This window comes from Brienomyrus brachyistius, chromosome 7 (genome assembly GCF_023856365.1).
Source record: "Brienomyrus brachyistius isolate T26 chromosome 7, BBRACH_0.4, whole genome shotgun sequence".
Lineage (NCBI taxonomy): Eukaryota > Metazoa > Chordata > Actinopteri > Osteoglossiformes > Mormyridae > Brienomyrus > Brienomyrus brachyistius.
Window position 1 is genome coordinate 16,038,546 of NC_064539.1, and position 17,370 is coordinate 16,055,915.

A 17,370-nucleotide genomic window follows, 5' to 3' on the forward strand; every position below is an offset into this window, starting at 1 on the left:
GATGGATTCCAGTATTGGGCACCGCTCATCTGTCACATGCCAATTGTCGAACATGACTTTTCTCCAGACTGTGGCTATTTGGGATGAAGTACTGAGCAAGAAGATATGGAGAAGGGTGTTTGCTAAGCCAGGGAACAGTGTAAAATAACACATAGCTGAGGAAGAACTTCAAAAGAGGAAATATGAAGGCCGTCTTTCCACATGCTATTTGGCATTTGTTCAGCATGAGGTTTGTTGTTCAGGGCCGATCACAAACTCGCGGTGTCACCTGCAGGAGATAAAGACAGCGGACAAATTACCCTGTTAGCTGCAAAGTAATTACACAGTCAGCTTCCTCTGCAGCTTAGCTTTTCTTTTGAAAAAATCTCTTAAAATCCTTAATGCTTTTTTTATAAGTGTGTTTCAGATCGTCATAATTTGTATGTGTCAGGTGTTTAGAATGTTTGCGGGCTTTATAGAGAGTAATAGCCCCTTCTATGAAGAATTCTTCTTGAATTCCCTTTCTTTCCGCTGCATGTCTCCCACACCTCGGGGAGAGTCGGTAAAGCAGATCACCGTGTCTCTCCATGAGGCTGCTCTGCTGTGGGACCTTGCAGGCTGATGGCTAAATTACTGTATCATCAATCATTGGCATGTGTGTTTATTACAGGGAAGAAATAAAAGAGACCTAAGGAAGGGGTGTTGTCAAGTATTTACCACTTTATTCTGCTGCTTGACAAGTCTTAAAGATTCTAAATTAACATCTTTATAAAATTGGTATTTTTTATAACAAAATAAAAGGCATTAATGTTACTTGTCTTAGTTGTTGCCATCATATCATTTTCTCAGGTAATGACTGTTAAAACTCTGATGTATAAATTTCTCATAGTCTCATAAACATCTACAATAGTATGAAAATCAATCTAAAAATCAAACAGTGTTATATTGTATCATTCTAAGAATGTGTCCTCATGGCAATAAAATTTAAATAGAAACAGTTACCTATATGGCATCCATGCCCGTGTTTTGTTGAAATACCCAGGAACTTCAGTCCATATTTGAGAATTCTTACAGGAGAAGGAGAGTCTAACTCCTTTCTGTGAGGTCAGCTGTTTTCTATTTATACTCACTAGTTAATTCACCCTTTTTACTTTCATTGAGCTGTTGTTTGAACATGTGACGCAATGCTCAATTGAATGAATACGTAATTGAACATACTCAGTAGTGCTAACATGTTAGTAATACTAAGGAATATCTAAAATGGTGAACAAGGAGAAGTTACTATGTATTGAAATGCATTAAAAAATATATATATTTTTTTTCATTACAAATAACCGATAAAATTCAATGGTCATTTATTCTCATTTAGATTTTATTAAGTATTCAACAGACATTTAAAACAGTAATACCGTAACGTTTTCTATTTATAAAAATTAACAAATTGCAATTAACGTTGATCTAAAAATAAAAGTCTAATCTTTATGCTTGGTTATTCTGATCTTGGGTGTGCACTGCATTCAGTCAACAGCTCAGTCACATGCAGTTATTTAATAAAGGGCTCAGCGGTGATGGAAATCACAATAGCTTGTGGCCTGTGAGCACTGGAGATGGACTTGAGTGTCGTAAACCGTAAAACAGACACCTCTTCTGCTTTGATGCACCCTGTTCCTCTCAGTTGATTATCACCAGTTTCTTTGAAATTGCAGACACATTTTGTTGAACAACTGCATCCCCCATCATAGGGAGAAGTAATCAGGTGAGAGGTCGTCCCAATCCTGTTTCCCATCTGAGTCGATTGCTTATCGAAGAGCAAAGTGGGTGGATCACGGCTTAAGTTCTCTTCTTTCAGCCTTCTTTGCTGGTCATTTATTTTTCGATGCGCTCCTCCCTGCCCCCCCCTCCCCCCCGCTTCCTGGGATGGAGCAGTCCAGGAATCTGAAACGGAACCATGGCCTCCTTGCATTATCCGATTTGACAGGCCTTTGAAGTGGACACGTCGTGTTTATTACACATTCTTTCAGGTCTTCATTCTTTCAGATCTTTCACGTTTTGAATGTAGGAGTGAAGCCTAATGCTGTCTGATTATGTAAAAAATAATACAAAGGAGTATTTTTCCAAGTGGTGTTTGAAGGTAAGGGGCCCCTTTTCTTAAAACTCACGCTCCTAGCTGTGCAAAGATAACACAGACATAGGTTCTAGCCAACTTCTGATCCTATGATTCATCAAAAACGTGCTTAGCGTGTGACCCCGTCCACATGCAGAACAGGCCCCAGCTGCCTGCTCCCCTCTTTGGACACCTGACACCGTTTTTTCAGACTTCATTTCCATTTTCAGGCATCAGGAATCATCCTGGCCCAAAAACAACCCCCCCCCCCCCCCCCCCCCACAAATCATTACACATTATGTACAATTTTCCATCAAGACACAGAAGTGACAACACTTTCTGGAGGCCCTTTGAAGGGGCCCAGTAGGACTGGGACATTTCACAGATCAGGAGGATGAGATCTTCATGAGTATCTCTTTATCCCTACTTACTCCCTGAAACACTGAGATGTATCACATGAAATCGTTAGTATTTGTACGATCAGCCACTATATACCTTACAGCCCTGTTTCCCGTGCTCCTGCAAGGGTTAAATTCACAGTGGCGGCCCCACCTATGTGGAGAGGGTTTGTGGAATTCGCCAAAATGGAAATGGGAGCCTTCCTGAATGAAAAAGGTTCCGGATGAGTGTAGGAAGTGTGCTACCTGACCCTGTATTAATGAAGGTTAATTTGCCGTTATGGTGGACAGTACAGGGTAGCAAAGGAAACTGATGGATGTTCACATTGGGACAGATGCTGTAAGATCGATATGAATGATGCTTTAGTGGCAACGTCTTTTACTAACATTAGCTAATTGTTGTCTCAGGAGCCTGTTTTTTCCTAAGAGCAACTAATATAATATTTGTGTTCTCATAAATAATTATAAATAATTAACAATAAAAATCACTTTAGTTAGTCGCTGATATTAAGGCTGAAAGTGGAACTTCTTGCTTCAGAAAAGTTCCAGATAACCAGTCCATCAGTGGAAGGACACTTCTGCTGTTTCGGGCCTTTTCCTTTACTTAGTGTGCGTGTTTGAAAACATTCATTCTCTTTAAGAAATACATGCTGCTTCTGAGTTTTGTTTATGATGATTTAGCTGTCAAATTACCATTATTCCTTATAGTACAATACAAGAAAAACTGTAACAGGTAAAAAGCAGAACAATCAATGAGTAGTTTCTCCTTTTCAGCAAAAATTTTGTTCAACAAAAATGTACAAATATATGTTACGTTATGTGTATAAACAGTGCATGCAAGGATACGGAGCTAGAAACCGCATTGCTGAGGAATTGGGTATCTGTAGATGGTTCTGGGCTGAGTTTTGGAGAAGTTCCTCAAACAGGTCTGGAAATAATTTGATCAGTCACATTTAATTTACTCCATTGCCTGAATTTGGAACAGACCAAGTACAAAGGAGTTGTGCAAATATTTTTATTTTCCAAAAATTACTGGACTTGTGACCTAGTAGAGGATAAGTGTTTGGAAGATGGATATCCAAAATTCTACAGTATCCAAAAGTAGTGAATGATTTTAGACATTTTGATTGCATGAAGAAGTATCAGAGATGGAGACATGCATCTGATCCAATTAACTGCCTTCAAGTCTTCAAAATAGCTGGCTGGTTGCCATGGCAACCTATCCCTGAAAATTGCCAAATCTGAGAATGAACAGAAAGTATATTGTGTAGTGGCCTGATGGGCACAGATGAGATAAAGGGGATGTTTACACTGAATGAAATCAACAGGTGATTAACACTCAATAAAGGCACTTACATTCTGTCCATCCATCAATCTGCTTTCCATACCATTTATCCAGAGTTCGCTTGTGGCTGTCACTTTCTGCCTACCACATCTACCTGGCCCTCCTCTCTCCTCCTAGCAAGACTCTAACAAGCCACATGCGTTACTTATTTGTCTTACCTCAAATTTCTGCCCTTGTATTACTCATTCCATTTGCCTCTCGTTTGCTCCCTCGTCAGTCATGTAGAAAAGTGCTTCTGAGTGCTTTGTTCTCCAGTCCTGTCATTGACATCAAACCTGCGTGTTGCCAGTACCTTCCCTTGTTCCGATCCTCCTGTTTTGGATCCCTCGTTATCCCGTTTATTTCCCAAATTTGTTCTTTAAGTTAAAAAAACCCTTTCTATTTCATTACCACGCCAGTTCCCGAGACTCTTGTCCCTCATCTTGTGACAGTGGCACTCATTGCGACAAGCTCATAAATTAGTCATAAATTAAATAGCACACTAAGGCCCAAAAAATATACATTTAAATTTTTTTAAATAAATGAAGCTTTTCTGTTTTATGGTTTTTAGACTGATAACTGCTTTAAGAGAAAACTGAAAATATTGCATGCATCTGTGTCATAATGTTAAATTAAATTTTTGACAACAGGTGTAATTGAGGTTATTAACCAATTAGCTTGTTTTTCCTAAAGCTTGCCAGTAGCGTCAAGAATTTAAATGAAACTGGACATCTTGTTATTTTCCTTGCTAAGGGATGCTTAAGAGTTCATCAGAATAGGGAACATTGTAATTTGCATTAATTAAGCCTAATCTAGGCCGCCATAATGTGTGCTTTCACCCTACTCTGACGAAAGTACCCAAAAATACTAATTTGAAAAAAGGTCTCTGAATTTGATCACTAGTCTTCTGTCCTCTGGATTGTAGAGGACTGTTTTGATCAGTGGCTGGTAGTGCAGTCTTGATGCTATGAGAAAGTGGGTGATGCGGTGCTTCAGATAATGGGCCTGCTGAATGGCTTAAAGACTGCAGCTTATAAACCCAGGGGGTGACAGTTAAGGCTGTATTCAGAAGGCTTTCACATGAGTTCCCATGAAGCACAAGGCGTAAGAAGGTAACAGTTTGGACGGGCTGCTGGTTCACTGCAGTGCGTACTCACACACGTGCACACACACAATACCACACTATGAGCAATTTAGAGATGCATGTTTACCGTGTTATTTAGCTGCTGGGGAAACTGGAGCATTGAGAGGAATCCTGTGTAAACTTGCAAAGAGCATGCAAATCCTACACACACCTAGCCACTGTGGTGCCCTAGAGCTTCTTACAGCTCATGAAGAGAGATGTCAGTTGTACATTCGTCTACTCTTCCTACAGTTTGGAATTTGTAAAAGCTATATGACCTCCACCCATATATAATCATGCTGTAATTTTTAAAAGCCCATTTCCATTTAATTGTGCCTAACCTCTCTTGTTGCTGATATTTTCAGCTCTGATGGGCCTTTTATCCTTTTATGTCTTTTTTTCATCTATCCATTCATCAGTACCTTGTCTCCCTCCTCCTTCAGCTGATGATGAAGGTGGTGTCACCTGGATTTCTTTATTATTCATGATGAGAAACTACCAGCTGTATTTTAGATGTCTGCGCAGGATGTTTCTAGTGTCTGCGTCTTCGTCCGTGTAGAATAGCTGTAAAATGATCTGATGTTTACTTTTGCCTTTATGTGCAGCATGACTGTCAGATGTCTTGACACCAGTCTCTCAGATCCGTTACGTGTGGTTTTCTTTCCAGCACCAACTCTGTTTCCAGAACTGCTTTTCTGTTGGGCTCCTTTTCTTTTCCCGAGGTTTTGAATCTCAATAACAATGTACTATGTGGTGAACGCATGTACCGAGCTCATTATTGTGGTACGTAAGTTTGTATCTTGGAGAATAAATTACAATATTAAATTACATATATAATTTATAAACTTCTGAAGAAAACCACATTTTTCATGAATGCCCTTCCAATAAAAATAGGTTTTCACTGTAGCAGTTTTTTCCTCATTGAACTGGTTGTGTAACCAAGTTTGTTTGGAGGATAGACCAAAATATTGACAGATTTTCCTGTCAGGAAAGTCAAACATATTGATTATTTGGTTTCTATACCTCCTAAGGCATTCTTCCTGTTATTTTTTGAAAATTGAGTATATATACATTTCTAGTGTATAGTATGTTACTCCTACAACTTTCATAAGTCTGTATTAGAAAAATAACAATGAATCAGGCATTTTATAGCTTTGTTCATCTGCAGAAATCAGATAAAGTTGGGAGACAGGTTTGTTGCTCTCTTTGGGGAAAACATCTGCACGCTTTCTAGTCAATGGTGTCAGTAAACACGACACCAGACCTGCCCATCCTGACAGTTCAGCCCGTTTGATTCTTGGGAGCCAGTGTGTTGAAAGCAGAAGAAGATGGCCCACTGGTTTTTCAGGAAATAAGAAGCATACAGTATCTATATTTAGCAGTCGTTAGGCAGCGTTTTTGTCATGTCTTTGAAGCACTTTATACTGAGTGTGCTGGTATATGATTGCAGCAGTAAGTCTGATTGACACAATCAGTTTTTCTTCTTCCTTGTACAGAACTGACGCTAAAGTCACCCCAGTAAATTCTGTGGTTTTACTTCCTTGCCGTTGTCATCTTTTATACAGTTAGTTCGTAATGAGATCCTGTATGGGGCACACGCCAGCCCATAACCCCCAGCCGTAATCCCGGCACATAACCCCCAATCATCTTAGGAACTAAGATTAGCAGTTTGAAGCTGGATGGATGATATCTCAGAAAAAAATAACCGGAATGTCTAAAAACATAATGGAAACCAAAGCATATTTCTGATTTCAAAATCAGTTTTTTTTTTTTTTTTTAAGTAACGTATGTTTACCACCACATTGATAGGAGAACAAAAACACATTTCCTAGGCCTCTGAAAGGGCAGCAGGATCTTGAAGGATCTTTCTACTCCTGCATTTGGGAAGGAAGCAGGACCTCTTCCAGCTGAAGCAGCACAGCCGTGACCATGGGATTTTATGTAGTTCAGTGCTTTGCCCAGATTGATGCTCCTGACAATACGGATTGCTGTGTTAGCTTAGTGTTCTCAGTGGGGGGGTTTATCCAGGGCACCTGGCACACACATAGGCCCACATACAGTGGCTTGTAACATGAAAGGCCCTTGGGATTTAAAGGCCTTAAATTACAAACGTACAGCTGTTCACCTGTGATCTATGGCAGAAAGATTCTTAAAGCAGTTCAGGGTTAAATACGCTGCCCTGTGCCTGACTGTTATAGTGGATTAGTGCTCATGATTTGGTTATAATCTCAGGAAATCATCCTGCTTTATTTTAATCCAAGCTCTACAGGAGTCCAGCGTACATGCCGCTTAGGCTAATATTACCTGCGGCAGCTGCCCCCATCTGAGTGCCGTGTCACTTCCTCTGCCCGCAGAGTCCCCCCCTGAGCGAGCGGGCCGCAGGCGCAGCATGCCCGGCAGTGCTGGGGACAAGACCCCCACCATGGAGCCCGCCGCATCCACACCCTTCCGGGTCACGGTGAGTCCCTGTTGTCCTCACTCACTTTCCTCTCTTCTGTTTCACATTCTGTCCCTGGTGTATTTAATAATGATATACAAAATAATGTATTTATTTAACTCTGCGCGCACGTGTGTGCGTGTGTGTGTGCGTGTGTGTGTGTGTGTGTGTGTGTGTGTGTGTGTGTGTGTGTGTGTGTGCATGTGCGTGTGCGCGTGCGCGTGCGTGTGTGTGTGCACGCACACACGTCTGCACATGCATGCTGTACCATTGACTGGATTGTGGTGTGTAGATCAAGTCGAGAGACAGGAAAGACTCTGGGATCCAGAGATGGTGCCAAGCACAAATTAATAAGAGTAATCTTAGTTCTCTTCTGAAACAATAATATTAATTAGATATTTGCTTATATAGCATTATTCATGTATATTCAGTGAACTGTAATGTATCTTGGAGGCTTTGTTTTGAGATTTTCATTTCAGAAAGCAATTTATCAAAGCACTAATGCATAAAATGTATTCATTTTCTTATAATGCTTTGTGTCTTGAAATTGGTAAATATCTGTTGCAAACCTTCTACCACAACAAATTATGCAATTTAGCAGAAAACAAACATTGTTTTTCCTGGGCAGCTGGTGGAAAGGCACCGACTATTTGATTAAGTATTGTCCAATTGTGTCTCAATTCTTATTCAGTCAGGAGACACAGTAGCTGTCCATCTTCTAACCTGCTGTCCTGGTCAGGGTCATGGGGGTGGCAGAGGACACACACAGTCACACTCTGAGATTAATTTGCGCTGGAACTCAGCTCCACAGGGCCATACCCAGTGTAACAAAACAAAACTAAATGCAAATTGATCTAACAAAACTGACATTTATAAAATTCTTTATGTATTATTATTTTTTTACATACATCTACCTGAATTAGTACATCTCACTTACCTGACCTCACTCATTTGGCCGCTTGTATCTGTGATCTCATTCTTGCGGTCACTACCCAGAGTTCATGATCATGAGTGAGGGTAGGAACATAGATCCCTCACTCGTGAACAAAACCCCGAGATACTAAATCTCCTCAGCTTGAGGCAGCAACTCATCCCCCACCAGGAAGGGGAAATCCTCCCTTTTCTGGTCGAGAACCATGGCCTCAGACAGGGAGGTGCTGATTCTCATCCCGGCTGCCTCAAATTCAGCTGCCACCCACCCGAGGGTGAGCCCCAGGCCTGGCTCAAGGGCGAGGTCGCGGGCCCCCTAGTCCAGATCGGGTAACATAGTCCTTTATCATAGTCATCATGAGAGTCTATTTGAACCATACTTAGTCTGGCCACTGACCTAGCACCAATTTGCCTTGGGAGACCCTACCAGGGGCAATTGCCTCTGATAGTATAGCTTCTAGGGTCATGGAGGGACACAAATCCCTCCACCACGATGAGGAGTAATAGGGCACATTTGTCTTTGAACTTGAGGTAACTGACAGCTGTCTAACAAAGAAACTGCATTGTTATGTGTTTAAGTAATTAATGGTGTATTAATGAATTAATAGCAGTAGCAGCAGTAGGTCTCTGTGCTCTTTACAAGCTCTGGCACAACAGACGTTAGGAATGAAACACTGGTCACACTTTGTGTGTAACTTACTGTAGAAACAGCAGGTAGCCTAAGTCCATGACTATGGTAAGAAACCCAGGTGACATGGACAGAACATGTAAACTACTTGTACACACAGTGGAGGTGGGACTCGCACCCCCTGGCAGAGTGAGATGACAATGCCAGCCACCTCGGGAGACATATCAGTTGCAGTGCGACGATGGCAGCCACCTCAGGAGACATATCAGCAGGAGTGAGACGATGCCAGCCACCTCGGGAGACATATCAGCCAGAGTGCGACGATGCCAGCCACCTCGGGAGACATATCAGCCTGAGTACGACGATGCCAGCCACCTCGGGAGACATATCAGCCGGAGTGAGACGATGCCAGCCACCTCAGGACACATATCAGCCAGAGTGAGACGATGCCAGCCACCTCAGGACACATATCAGCCAGAGTGCGACGATGCCAGCCACCTCGGGACACATATCAGCCTGAGTACGACGATGCCAGCCACCTCGGGAGACATATCAGCTGGAGTGAGACGATGCCAGCCACCTCGGGAGACATATCAGCTGGAGTGAGACGATGCCAGCCACCTCGGGAGACATATCAGCTAGAGTGAGACGATGCCAGCCACCTCGGGAGACATATCACCCGGAGTGAGACGATGCCAGCCACCTCGGGAGACATATCAGCCTGAGTGCGACGATGGCAGCCACCTCGGGAGACATATCAGCCTGAGTGCGACGATGGCAGCCACCTCGGGAGATATATCACCCGGAGTGAGACGATGCCAGCCACCTCAGGAGACATATCAGCCTGAGTGCGACGATGGCAGCCACCTCGGGAGACATATCAGCCTGAGTGCGACGATGGCAGCCACCTCGGGACACATATCAGCCAGAGTGCGACGATGCCAGCCACCTCGGGAGACATATCAGCCTGAGTGCGACGATGGCAGCCACCTCGGGACACATATCAGCCAGAGTGCGACGATGCCAGCCACCTCGGGAGACATATCAGCCTGAGTACGACGATGCCAGCCACCTCGGGAGACATATCAGCCTGAGTGCGACGATGCCAGCCACCTCGGGAGACAAATCAGCCTGAGTACGACGATGCCAGCCACCTCGGGAGACATATCAGCCGGAGTGAGACGATGCCAGCCACCTCGGGAGACATATCAGCTAGAGTGAGACGATGCCAGCCACCTCGGGAGACATATCACCCGGAGTGAGACGATGCCAGCCACCTCGGGAGACATATCAGCCTGAGTGCGACGATGGCAGCCACCTCGGGAGACATATCAGCCTGAGTGCGACGATGGCAGCCACCTCGGGAGATATATCACCCGGAGTGAGATGATGCCAGCCACCTCGGGAGACATATCAGCCTGAGTGCGACGATGGCAGCCACCTCGGGAGACATATCAGCCTGAGTGCGACGATGGCAGCCACCTCGGGACACATATCAGCCAGAGTGCGACGATGCCAGCCACCCCGGGAGACATATCAGCCTGAGTGCGACGATGGCAGCCACCTCGGGACACATATCAGCCAGAGTGCGACGATGCCAGCCACCTCGGGAGACATATCAGCCTGAGTACGACGATGCCAGCCACCTCGGGAGACATATCAGCCTGAGTGCGACGATGCCAGCCACCTCGGGAGACATATCAGCCTGAGTGCGACGATGCCAGCCACCTCGGGAGACAAATCAGCCTGAGTACGACGATGCCAGCCACCTCGGGAGACATATCAGCCTGAGTGCGACGATGCCAGCCACCTCGGGAGACAAATCAGCCTGAGTACGACGATGCCAGCCACCTCGGGACACATATCAGCCAGAGTGAGACGATGCCAGCCACCTCGGGAGACATATCAGCCGGAGTGCGACGATGCCAGCCACCTCGGGAGACATATCAGCCTGAGTACGATGATGCCAGCCACCTCGGGAGACATATCAGCCTGAGTACGACGATGCCAGCCACCTCGGGAGACGTGTCAGCCGGAGTGAGACGATGCCAGCCACCTCGGGAGACGTATCAGCCGGAGTGAGACGATGCCAGCCACCTCGGGAGACGTATCACCTGGAGTGAGACGATGCCAGCCACCTCGGGAGACATATCACCCGGAGTGAGACGATGCCAGCCACCTCGGGAGACATAACAACTGTGAGATAATATTAACTGATCAGCAGCTGTTCCAAGCAGTTTTTAAAGCACCTGTTAGTCATTACAACAGAGCCTCTTAATCAGTTTATCGCTGATTAAAATTATGTAGAGCGCAAGCACTACAAAGCAACAAAGTAGCATGCTAGAAAACTAGCAATTTATGTTGCTCAATAATTACCTAGTCTAACACTGACAATTTATTTTACTTTTTTTCAATGCGTCTTTCATTATGGAACATTTATAAGATCTATAAAATGATTAACTTAACATTTCTAACAGTTTTGTTTTGTAGATAGAAGCAAATAAAACCCACTGATGGTAATAAACTCTTATTAGACCTCCCACAGAGTTTCAATAACCTCTGTGATATGAGCTGCAAATGCTGGGAGCTGCTACCAGTGCCCAGGAAACAGAAACCTGTATACAGTAAAGTGTGGCTTGTGTTCGGTTTTGACTGGAGACATTTGGTTTGGTGTAAAGTACAGATCAAAGTCAGAGGGTCACCACAATGGTTACTTCAGGCTTTTGTTTGGAATAGACCTCAGTGACTTCCTGTTAGCCCTAGTACTTCAAAGCTGGCCAGCCGTGAATGAAGAGCAGAGTCACAACATGTGCTTTCCGTATGTGTATAAATGTCTTCCATGGAAATAAGGGATGACTTAAGGAATGTGTGCATTTTCTATATGCTACAGGCACTCGCAGGCAAATAGCTTGCATTCATTGTTAGGTTTGGTCTGAAGTGACCTAACACTTTTTCCATTCTGCAGGTGAATATTTGGTAGAGCAGACCAGCTGTAGAGGCTTCTCAAGAAGCTCTCTGAGAACTTCTGAGAAGTTTGATTCTTCTTGTGTTCTTTCTGTTTCTCTACCTTCTAGCTCCTTATTCTTGTCCTTCACCAGGAGTCACAAGTTTCCGGATTATTGTTTAGGTATCACCCATCTATGACGGATGTTGCTACGTCTTAAGGCGAGCCATGGCATTTCTCAGAATCCCCCGAGTCATTTTCCAGAAAGTGTTGCTGAAACTCAAAGACAAGGGTCAATTCCTGATGATTCAGGTCTCATCTTTGTGCTTAGAGCCATTACTTGCCTACTATTTAATGCACTGCGTATCCCCTGAATGGCCTGATCATATATGTGGTGATAATTACTGTATACTGTATACAATCCGACTTGAAGGAGGCATTGTGACCGCCATACTCCAGGATTGTAGGCTTAGTTCCTGCCCCGCGTATGTACTTCCCGTGTTCATCTGCACTTACTCCAGCCTGCAAAAATATATAGTCAGGATTTCGGGTGTCTCTAATGGACAGGGTGTTCCTACCTCATGGACTGTATCACTCTACTGGGCCAGGCTGTAGGCTTATCATCGGGTCCCTCTAGTGGTGAAAAGGTTAAGGACAAAGATGAATGATTATCACCTTCATATATATATATATATATATATATATATATATATATATATATATATATATATATATATATATATATATATATATATATATATGTGTGTGTGTGTGTGTGTGTGTGTGTGTGTGTGTGTGTGTGTGTGTGTGTTCTCTCTCTTTTTACTCATAGGTTAAGAAACAGATTGTAGCTCAATACAAATGAACTACAGAGAATATGTGGTACTGTTGTGTTAGTCTCCCATGACAAGCAACTAAATGGTTAACAAGCAGATGAGGTTAAGCGTAGGATGTTTTTCAGTAAGGACAGCAGCACTGGCCTGCCGCTCCTGCTTGCTGTTTTGTGTATTCTCCACCAAGCGTTTCTCCAACAGCAAAGCGAGATGGTTGCGAGAAGCCAGCGTGAGTTAATGACCACTGCTATGGCTCCTGACAGTGGAGAACCGGTGTTCTGGCACTGTGTGCGGGGACGAGGAATGTCGATAATGACATCTCATCCGAAGGAATAAGCCGTAAAACTGGCCTGTGCAGCGAGAGAGCGCTCACAGTGGCATGGTGGGCGACCTCTAAGCTATAGTCAAATGAGGCCACCCTTTAGCCGGGAATCACTCTTATTCTTTATTGCCTTCTGTCATTTGGTGGTCTTTCTCGAAAAACTAAGCCAAAAAGCCACTGGCACAGTCCAGTCTGCTACATTTCATTGGGCCACACATCGTAACAATGGAGCTATCAATATATCTTCACCTCGCTCTCCCTGCCCTGTGGGACATTGCTCATTATTAGCGCTGCGTCGTATAATGAGCTGCAACAGCAGATGGCCTGTTCAGTTAGCACGCCGAGAGGCGACTTACGAGCTAGCTAATCGTGACTCGTGACACTTTGTTAATGGGGTCAAGGTTTGCCCTGATGATTTCACCTTAATTTTTATTGCATTTAGCACTTTATTTACCATGTTGATCCTGATCAAGCCCATCCGCCACCTTCTCACTGGCTGGTCTTGTCATAATGAAAGCAATTGTTCATGAAATTCAAGGAAGTTAATAATAATAATAAATGTCATTGTCATAATAAGCAAGAATAAAAATATATTAAAATGTTCCAGAGATCATTTTACACTTGCGTTTTAAAAACAAATATACACATGAATATTATTATCAGCATTCTGCACAGTTACTGTTCTACTTCTGATTTTAGAAAATGTACATTTTAGAATTTCTGCCTCCTAAAACGGCAGCTAATTCCCCGATCCTCTTTACACAATCAATTGTCAAGGACCTCAAGCATTATTTAAAGTAACCGAGTGAGATAATCAGGTAATAATGTAATTAAAGATTTGGATAGAATGGGAATCTTGGAGTCCTGCAGTGTTCCAGTAGTAGAGCTAAAAGCTTAGTCTAGATAGTATCTGTTTATATTTGTACTGCCATCTACTGGGCATCTTAGAAACTGCTAAATGCAGTCATTGCCTTTAGATATTTCTGATGGAAAATCTGTCCTTTGAAAAATCAAACTAACATCTCTAACAAATGTAATCTTGTGTGTGTGTGTGTATATATATATATATACATTTTCATTGTGCTTATACAAAATATATATATATAAAAAATCTCAATTTTAGGAGCCTGAAATGGTAGAGATGTCTGCTTTGCACTCCATTCCCATGATCCCTTTGCTTTTTATGATCAACATCTATTTTCAGGTTGCGAGCATGTTTTTCTGTTACTTAACTGAACACAGCTTCATGTTCATCCCCCCCCCCCCCCCGCAGTAAGAGTTGTATCAATAAACATGCAGATGGTGTACAAACACGTTTGGCCAATGAATGTTTGCATACAGGCATGGGCTTAGGAAGCTGCCGCTGTGGATTCGTAGCTTAGGCCACAGACATTGTCCAAGACCTAAGCAACGCTGGGCGTTTCCAGGTCCTTCGGAAACCTGATGTTTAAAGCTGGGAAACGGCAGCGAGAGTGAGGCTCTCATTACCTCCCTGTTTCAGTGCACTCTTGCTTAGGTCTTGGTTTAATATCCTGAATTGCTAATTCCTTCTTGTGGTGCTGTGGAGCAGTATTGTGGTACAAAGGGGTACAGTGTAATACCGATAGAGGGGTATTGTTAAGGTGTTGTATATTGTATATGCTCTATAATATTATCTTGGCAGGTACAAAAGTAAAATAATATACAAGTACAAAATCGCTGTTGTACAGTCATAGCTAAGTAGGGCTAGAATGTGTGTAAAAGAGTTGATAGATTGCAGATTGAAAGGCAGCAGTGGAGTGCTTCTGTCAATTCTCTTCCATCCTTCCTAACAGGCAGACTGGGAGCAGATAGGCCATTTTATTTCACACCTGCTTCATTGGTTCTGCTAAGAGGTGAAGTGTGGAGAAGATAAAGGCGGCGCTGCTCTCAGGATGCGCTCTGCTGCAGCCGAATGCTTCTTATTGCCGTTGTCTTTCTGTGCACAGAGAAACAGATTAGCAGCCATTAGCAGAGTATGGAGCCAATTGCAGTCCAAGAAGTAATGTTTCTGTTAGCAACACCGTTTCTGCTGGTATTTTTATGTGTCTCGTCTTATTTTTCCTTTTTGTAAGGGCCCACATCGGCATAGTCAGTCTAACACTGTCTCTCTCATTTGCAACAGACCTTTTTTTCTTCAAGGTTACCACCAGTATCCACAGTCCAAGTCATGTGTTTTAATGTAGATCCTAGACAGATGACCACATGACAGCCTCAAGTTCAAGTTATTTTATTGTCAATGTACATTTTATGTGCAAGACATACATGAGAACCGAAATGTGGTTTCTCGGTTACTGGTGTTCGTGCCCTCCAGCCTCTCACTGCACGCAGGAGAGTCTGGATCCCCTGCAGTGAAGATGACTCAAAATCTGCTATGAAAAGCCTGAAAAAACCTGCAGCAGGGAAGGCGATTCCGTGTTAGCACAGGGAATGCCTGTAACACCCACACGGCCTGTTCACGGGACTTCCTGCAGCCTGCTGCTCCATTTACACATGGGGGCGGAGCCAATCCTGCTTGCTCCATTCCTATTGGCCCATAAATTATTCGAGAAACACAACTTTTTTTTTTTTTGTTTCCTCATCTACCAGGATGCATTGCTGGGCTGTGTCAGGTGATGTAAACGGTACTCAAGGGCAGGCTCCAATTCTGCCCTAAAAACAGGGGCTGTGTTGTGATTAATCGGGCAGGTTTAAGCTCTCTTGCACCCTGGAGCACCCATCCTCCCTGCCTTCTTGCTGGTGGGGGGGGGGAAGCACCCCTCCCATTTTTTGACCCAGAGTGGCATGGAGGTATGCAGGAGTAACTGTGCACTCCTCCCCCATGGAGCAGCCTTCCTGCAGCACTGACGGGCACCATAAATAACTCTCTTGGAAGTCCCACTGAAAAAATCCCTGTTATAAAAATACCAGAAAAAAATAATAGTGGCTGTGCTTCACCGCCATATGAGGCCGGAAATATAAACTAAGAAAGTGGTTAGAGGCTTAAGATGCTTGCAGTAGCTGCTTCAGGTATCTGGAAAGGCAGGAGAGTGTTTTAGGGCCTGATTGTGGTCGCGATAACGAAGGATGGGAGCTGATGGAAAGTGCTTCAGATGAGCGAGCCGAGGGCCCTGTGTGCCGAAACCCGAGAACGGTGCATCTCTGTAGTGCCTTCTATCTTCTAAGTACCCCAGCTCTAATTCAGTTACAGGCCACAAACCCGCTTCTGTAGGAAAGCGCTAATTTCTAAATGGAGGGTGGGGAGGCACCATGGTGGCCCTCAGGTCTGCTACCAGCAGTCATGGCATTTTGTCCTCTTTCCCTAATGCTAATGAGCAATTAGCGATCTAAAGAGCCGTTCTGGTATATGTGGGGTCACCATGTTTACCGCCCGCATACACAGCCGGCCGCAGGAGGCCCGGCTAGATCTGCACTGCCTTCGCAAGCTTCAGACGCAGATCAGCTTCGACATGGAACCGTTACAGAAGCACCTTGATAGAAAAATCATCCACTATCAGGAAACAAGTGAATTGCCGATGGCATGCACATAGATGCAGGGCTTATGTAGCACAGTGCTGTAATAATACAGTGCCGCTTCAGCCAGGGAGAACTGGATTTCAGCCTTTTGCATGAATGTACCTCTGCTACAGTAAGTTAACATTTAGAGGCCAAACATTTCTGCAAATAATCCAGGGCTGATCATCGCTGTCACATTCTGGTTATGTCAGTAAGCATCAACAGAACTTGCAATGTTGAGCTGCACGCCTTCTTCACATAACCGAAAAGAGGGAGAGAAAGCGGGGAAAACATTGATGCATCTTCCTCAGTCCTCATCACCTCTCCTACTGCTGAGAAATTACATCCCGATCTGACAACGGGGCTGTGCGAGAGAAACCGGTAATGAATATTCAGTAGGCCTGTCTAATCCCTGCGGATGGGTCCGTTTTTATACCAGCCGTGTTTAAACCCCTAAATGAACAAGGCTTTAGGCTCAGCATTCAGTTTCCATCCCACTGATGTCCTGTAATATTCTGCTCTTACGACAGACCCTGCTTTGTCATGTCGGTAATTTACGGTGATCGATCCAGCTGCAGGCTGCTTTGGATAGGACTTGGACATGGTTTCATAGAGACCCCAGCTGATCCACAGGTTTGGGACTCTCTTAAGGGGTCACGACACAGCTTTGTTTGTGTTCCGCTCACTGGCATAGCATGTGACCCCCCCCCGGCTTGCATCGTAACGAATGTGGCCTGCAATGGCTCCGCCGAAACCTCACTGCTCAGGTCCGTGGCCTTTTCTCTTCCATTGCTCTGTCTCACGGAGACGGGTGCTGCTCTGCCCCCTCAGGCAG

General features: G+C 44.2%; 1 protein-coding gene across 3 annotated transcripts in view; it reads left to right on the forward strand.

Annotated features, from left to right (window-relative positions):
* LOC125746828 (disabled homolog 2-interacting protein-like) overlaps nt 1–17,370 on the forward strand; it is a 195,749-nt gene that overhangs the window by 89,146 nt on the left and 89,233 nt on the right. For all 3 annotated transcript variants that reach the window (XM_049021351.1, XM_049021352.1, XM_049021353.1), the window contains one exon: nt 7,283–7,386. In XM_049021351.1, the coding sequence (XP_048877308.1) occupies nt 7,283–7,386 (104 nt within the window). The remainder of the gene's footprint in view (nt 1–7,282; nt 7,387–17,370) is intronic.